This window comes from Mus pahari, chromosome 14 (genome assembly GCF_900095145.1).
Source record: "Mus pahari chromosome 14, PAHARI_EIJ_v1.1, whole genome shotgun sequence".
Lineage (NCBI taxonomy): Eukaryota > Metazoa > Chordata > Mammalia > Rodentia > Muridae > Mus > Mus pahari.
The window spans coordinates 14502737-14509831 of NC_034603.1; the positions used below are offsets into that span (position 1 = coordinate 14502737).

Consider the following 7095-nt stretch of genomic DNA (forward strand, 5'->3'; position numbering starts at 1 on the left):
CTGTAATCTCCCAGGTCTTCACAATGGTGGATTACTTCAGAAATTCGGACCATCCCTTCCCCTGGGTGTCCTTCACCTGAGTCAGCGGTGCTCCCAGGGGGCTTCGCTCGCTCCTCCCACTGCTGTCCCTCCAGCCATCACCAACCCCCTCCTCCGCGTGGCGCCTCCCCTCCTCCCTCTCCAGGCTGAGCCCTGAGGGGCTAGGGGCGGAGCGTCTGGGCTGTGGGCTGGGTGGCTTTTAGGCCGGCGTTTGCTTGAAAACCGCCGCCGCCGCTAGGCCGGGGGGCAGGCAATGGCAGGGGATGTGTGATTGCGGACTGTGAGAGGGCCATTGCTATCATGCCCGGGCGCGCGGGCGTCGCCCGGTTCTGCTTGCTGGCTCTCGCTCTGCAGCTACACTGGCCGCTGGCGGCGTGCGAGCCGGGATGGACCACAAGTAAGTGGCAGCGCGCAGATGGGTCGTGGGGTGACTGGGGGTGGTGGTGATGACTGAGGGTCTGAGAGTCGCTCTTGCAGGCCGGGAGCTCCATGACCGCTATCCCTGCGGACTCCCCGGGGTGTGAGTACCGCCACCCCCAACCCTAGGAGCCCAGGCTTTGTTCTCTTGTGGCGAGCCACGGGAGGTCGTGGAGCTAGTGCGCTCACTGAGCAATCAGAAAGCAGTGGGTCTTTCTCTTTGCTTGCCTTCCTTTCTTCATCTCCCTATGTTTTCCTACTTTGGGCTTCTCTTTCCGCCGCTCTCCCGGTCTTTGCTGTTTCCTCACGGTTGCTCATCTCCGCTCTGCCTCTCTCATCGCTATTTTGCGCCCGCTGCTCTAGCAACCCCAGAGCATCCCCAGAGGAGCACCCCAAGCATCCAATGCAGAATCGGTGAGGGAGCCACTCCCTGGATCTTGCTGGGGGATCAAATGCATACCAGTGGGGTAGAAAATCAAAGGCTTCCAAGAGATTAGGGTAGGGTGGTTTACTGGTTATCTCTGCCTGTACACTTAGCATCTCTGAAAGTCCAGAAAAGAACGAGGCGCACCCATTATGCAGATCGTAAACTGAAGTTCACTAACAAAAGCCCAGGTGTGTATAAATACGCCCCACATTGAAGATCTCCTGATACTGGAAGCGGGAGCTTTCTTTCCACCTCAGGTGCAACGCCTATCTCCTCTTGGCCTCAGTTTTCCCCTGTGTGAAGAAGATGGGATGGGCTCCGCGCTTCCAGTCTGGACGCTGGATAATGTCTATTTCTCACAACTGTTTTCCCAGGCACCGCTCCCTCCCGGGCCGCATCCCTCAGAGGTTCTCATAGGATTTCGCGGAAGGGACGGTCCCGGAGGGGCAATGCCTGGCTTCTGTCATCTTGACCCGGGAGAGCTTACTTAGCTTTAGCTGTGCAGCAGCTGGAGAGCTGGGCTGACTCCAGACGGGTGCTTGCTGTACCAACCGTCAACGTTTTTTAAATCAAGCTAACGACGCCCTGGTGTGTACGGGCTGGGCAGGCTGCAGCCCCCGCCCATCCCTGCAAGAACCTGACCTGAGGGTTCCCTCCACTCCATGCTCCAGCTCCTTTCACTTGGGAAGGAGTAGGTTCTTCCTTTTGTTGGGGTATGAGGTTCCTCGGGGAAGAGGGAGCCAGGTCCTGTTCAAGTCTGATTTTCCAGCCTACCATTTGCACAGAAGAAAGACAAGGAAAGTGAACTTCACCAGATCCGGAGGCCTTGAACAGTCAGTGAGGTAGAGTGGCTGCAGACCTGGGGAGAAATCAAAATCTACGAGTTGTAAGGTGACCCATGATCCCCAAATGAGCAGTTGCTATTAATATTTTGCTTTTCCCCTTCTATGACTGTATACTGATGAATCTGGAAGCATACCACACATACACTTTAAAAGGTGCTTCCCAAACCATGACATTTCTCAAAACTATGATTTTAATGGATCTAAGTTCTACCAAGAGACCACAGAAATATAATTTCCCCAAAGTTAAACTCCTGGCTCTTATACAAATGTGACAAAGATTTTTTTTTTCTTTCATTTATGAAGTGGCCAAAGCGGCTGTTAAAGCTGGTCAAAAGCATCAGCATAATCAATATCAACGTAAACAATACTCCTGGTGATACAGGGAGTGGCACTGTGACGTCCTTTGGGTAAGACAGAATCAAGCAGTTGTCGGTTCTCTCGCTCCTATCCTGAAATCACTCGCATCTTTGTCACAGGCCTGCAGTTAATGTTAAACTTCATGGAATACAGGCCTTCCCACTGAAAGCAAACAAGAGAGCCAGAGATAACATTCTCTTAGGCAAGTCCGCCATTCCTTTGTTAAGCGATGCTCCAGGTCTGACACCGAATGCTTGGTCCCACGTGCTTCTGTTTCCAAGTTGTGAGCAGCCCTTCTCCAGCTGCATTGTCGTGTTCTTAGACTGGACTGTTTGCAAAGAGATTGCTGTCAGTGCTTTTCACCATCCCGAGACCTTTAGTCATCCTCTTAGACACTGTACAGCTCCTTTTGTTTAAGACTCTAGCTCCATCAGTCTCTGTAGAGGACTATGTTCTCTCACTTCTTCTCTCATGAGCACCTAGCGTAGTAGCGTAGGGTTAAGAACTCAGAACATTTTGGATAAATACTGTAAATGTGTCCATCTCTTCTGATTTGTACCACTGTAAATAAACCAATGAGATTTTTTTTTTTAAGGATACATTTTGATTGCAAATATATCACATTTTTGAAAGGAATTTAATCAGTGGTTATCCAACACTTTTTTGTTTGTTTGTTTTGGGGTTTGGGGAGGTTTATTTGTTTGTTTGTTTGTTTGTTTGAGACAGGGTTTCTTTATGTATACTTGGCTGTCTAGGAACTAGGTCTGTAGACCAGGCTCCCCTTGAACTCAGAGATCTGCCTGCCTCTGCCTCCTGGATACTGGAATTAAAGGCCTGTGCCACCGTGGCCTGGCTCCAACTACCTTTTTAAATTTAATTCTCTGGGACAGGATGCTGTGTAGGCATCCTGTCCCAGAGATGTGATGGCCTTAGAACGATAGTTGTCTTGCTGGAATTGCAGATGTTTGCCACGAAAGCTCAGTCATATGTTATATCCCTCATGTGATTGATGAGGCTGAGTTAGAAGGAACAGAACACCGGGGTCCTGGGTGACATCCCTGGGAGTCTTCAGATCTACCCTGTTTCAGAGACTTAATTTGCTTAGGGATCAGGAAATTGTTATTTTGTAAAAAGATGATCTGTAAGTAGTGTTGAGGTCTCCCATTCTTGAACATGGCTCTTCTGTGGCTTAGGCCTCTTTTCTCGGGAATTTGCAGTCTACCTCTATCAGCCTCACTAATGTCAACGTGGTCTATCTTAACGGGGAATTTCCTTCACTCTATGACAAACTCGTAGACCCATTGAGTTGAGGAAATGAAAATTCACAGTAAATTGACACGAATTGGGGCTGCCACTCTTTGCTCTTCCCCAGGTTTTTGCATAACTGGCTACCTCTGGTTCTTCAGGCCTTAAACATCATCACACTGGCCATCCTGTTTAAAACAGGAACCCTGTGAGCTTCCCTTTATCCTGTGGCACAATCTTATTATTCCCCCCCCCCCCGCCCCCGGGGCTGTTAAGTAGCACCTGAGAATGCTTGCTTATTTCCTGACTCCTCACAGGGACACAGACCTTGTTTGCCTAGCCTTTATCACTTTGTCACCAAGGCCCAGTGGCACCCAGCAGGTCTTCTGAGACCACTGGGAGGAGCATCTTCCAGGAAGCAATGACTGCCTCAGAAGTGGTTGGGAGCACCACTTGGGCTTCTGAATACCATGCCTGCTCCTGAGCGCCCGAGATGTGGAGGTTGGGTTTTCTTATGGTTACGTTGTCTTGTGTTGGCAGGAGGAAGAAAAGAAGGTAGCCCTCCGCTACAGCATGAACTCATAATACCTCAGTGGCGGACTTCAGAAAGCCCTGGGAGGGGAAAGGTAAGATGCCCAAGCTCCTCCTTGGAGAAGCAGGAGTGATAGTTCCCTTCCTGAGGCCTGGAGCCACCCACGCATCGCCACCACTTCTGTTTCTGCTTGTGGCCCTAACCTCTAGTTGTTGTCAACTTGGGGTATCTTAGCGGGGACTTTTCCCTTCACTTTATGATGAACTTGTAGGCCCATTCGCAAGCTCTTTTAGTTGAGGAAATGAAAATTCACAGAGATACTGACACAATTTGGGGCTGGAGAGGTGGTTTAGCAGTTAAGAGCACTTGCTGTTCTTGATAGAACCGGGGTTCAGGTCCAAACATCCAGATGATGGTTCACAACAACCATCTGTAACTCCAGTTCCTGGAGATGCCTCTGAGGGCACCTAGCATTCATATGGTGCTCATACATATATGCAAGCAAAACACTCATGTGTACACACACACACACACACACACACACACACACACACACAGTCTTTTAGAAATACACAGATTACGTGCAAATATGTGAATTTGCCATAGATCTTGATTGGACTTTTTGTTTTGTTTATTTTTCTGTCGTTCTGTTTTCTGAGGCAGGTTCTCTGAACCCCTGTCTCCATCTCCTGGATCCAGGCTTACAGGCATATTCCAGGGTGCCATCATGTGCCGGGGCCCAGTTCTCTTTTGAGGCAGTCTCCATTGTAGCTTAGGCTGACCTGCATGTAAATCTTAATCTACCTGCTTCCCTTTCGAAAATGCAAAAGCACACTGTGTGTCGTGGGTACCCAGCATTTTGTTTGTTTGTTTGTTTGTTTTTGTTTTTAAATAAGAGGCAAGATAGGGAGCTAGCAAAATGCACAGATGTTGCCAAGGCAATCAGAACATGGTCCACCAAGCAGACCCATATTGAAGATGTTCTCAGAAGGGAAATATGGTAGTTGCGTGACAGTAACATGTTATGTGGCTTTCTCCTTTACTTGACCTTCCTCATTTACAAATCCAGTTTTAGTGGGAATAAAGAGGAACAGAGATGGAGAAGGGCTAACTTCTTTTTCAGCGGGATCTTGTTATGTGTCCTACTCTGGCCTCTAAGTGGAGACTCTCCTGCTTCACCTTCCCAGTGCTAGGATTGCTACTGTGCCCACTTTGAAGGACTGGTTTCTAGGATCTCTCAGGGGCCAAATGGCCTGTGGTTTATTGGGCGACAGATAGGAGCAAGATTAAAGCCGGGGAAGGAAGTGTCAGGAAAGACTTCAGGCAATGGAATCTGGAAAGATAAACAGATGAGGAGCACCCAGAATTCCTTAAGTGACTGTAGAGTCATGCAGACATGTCCCCCAAGTTCGCCAGCTTGGACTTAGGAAGAGAACTTACAGGGAAATCAAAGCAGGACAATAAAAGTTGGGAACATTTTACCCGAAAAGCAAAGAAAAAAAAAATTCATGAACTCATTTCATCCTAAAGTAGGAAAGGCTGAAAATAGCCTTAAGGAAATGCTAGACAAATTAATGGATGGCCGTTCTCAGGCAGATTATTTTTTTTTAAGTGTAAGGTCTTGTATATTTCATCCACTTGCATTATTGCCGAAGAATGGATGCGATCCTTTTTATAGAGGCCCCTTTGTTACCTCCAGATGCTGGGCATGCTCAGGAAGGGCCCGAGAAACAAAGTGGAGGACCAGATCCTGCCTTTGTTCCCAGCCATTGTCTGCCCAGAATGTGGCTCATTGTATTCCACAAGGATCAGCAGCCCAGTGCCTGGCACCAGAAATGTATGTTGAGAGAGAGAGAGAGAGAGAGAGAGAGAGAGAGAGAGAGAGAGAGAGAGAGAGAGAGAAGGAGAAGGAGAAGGAGAAGAAGAGAGAGAAAGGGAAAGAAGAGCGTGTTAGCTGACTCTAATTCTTATTTGCTTTTGAGTAATTCACTGATTTATTAGACATCACTTAGCCACTGACTGTATATGAACTCTAATAGAGAATTTTGAGGATGATGCATATCCACAGGACAAGCCTGTCCCAGAAGGTGTGTAGCTGTTTAATTTTGCCCTCAACAGAAGGGGATTTGGGGTCCTCTCGGGGACGTGTGCACAGTGGGGTCACCTTCCAATGCTTCCCAGGAGGTACGATGTTGACCCTCCCTCAGGCAGTGTTGGAGTTCCAGGAGGAAAGCTGTGAGCCGGACAGGGAAGCTTCGCAGAGCTGTGAAGTGCAGTTTCATTGTGTTGCTGGAACTGTTTCCTAGAAACGGGAACCTCTGACTTTCAACCTCTGTGTCTGAGCACCCTCCAGAAACAGAGAGAAATACTTTTGGATCACCTACGTAAAAATAAATATTAGTTCTCCTGTGTCAAGTAATGTCCCTGCGGGGGGCACATGGTATCCCTTGCTCAGTGCCAAGATTCTTTTTCTGTGTGGCCCGTCACATGGGTGCCTGCTTCAGGCCAGGGGGAGGATTTGTCCTTGATTCTCAATGTGACCGGGCAGGCCTCTCACTCCAGAAGTCCCCAGGGCAAAGCCACAAGTGGGAGGCAATCACATCAGGGCACTGGCCATGTGCTGAATCAGTGCTTCAGAATTTGGGAAGTGAGTCTCTTAGCAAAAGTGCGGCCTGGGCACCCATCTGTCTCCCTGCCTCCTGGATTTCGAATGCCCCCTCTTAAGACGAGGCAACAGGATTAACTGGGTATTGGACAAGGTCCTTGACTGGAATGTTCTCATCTCATCGGAGGCCTTGGTGGTCTTGATGTCTGAAGCCAAGATCCCAATTAGGGATGAGTGGAGCAGGGGTTGAGAGAAGGAATGTGATTGGGCTGTGGGTGTGGCTCAGTCTGTACTGGGCTTGCCTGAGGTCCTGGGTTTACAAGCATAGTACACACTTACATAGGAAAAAAGAAGTAGGATGTAGGAAGTGTCCTTGGCTCCTTTTATTGCCGTAGTTAGGTTAAAGATTTAAAAAAATTTGGTCCATACTGTCAAATTATTTTTCAGGTGGTTCCAGTTGAATTTTTCAGACAGAGGATTCAAGGGTGACCATTTTAAAGTATGCTCTACACAGCATTGAGATTTACAGTTTTAAATGATCTATGTCACGTTTGATTTTGCATAGGCTATCCTCTGTCTCTCTCTCTCTCTCTCTCTCTCTCTCTCTCTCTCTCTCTCTCTCTCTCTC

General features: G+C 48.4%; 1 protein-coding gene across 1 annotated transcript in view; it reads left to right on the forward strand.

Moving 5' to 3' along the window:
• Positions 1-216: 216 nt before the first annotated feature.
• The window catches only part of Adam19 (ADAM metallopeptidase domain 19), an 85004-nt gene continuing 78125 nt past the window's right edge, over positions 217-7095 (forward strand). The window contains exons 1-2 of the mRNA XM_021212239.2: positions 217-436; positions 3871-3956. Coding sequence (XP_021067898.1) covers positions 340-436; positions 3871-3956 — 183 coding nt within the window. The 5' untranslated portion in view covers positions 217-339. The remainder of the gene's footprint in view (positions 437-3870; positions 3957-7095) is intronic.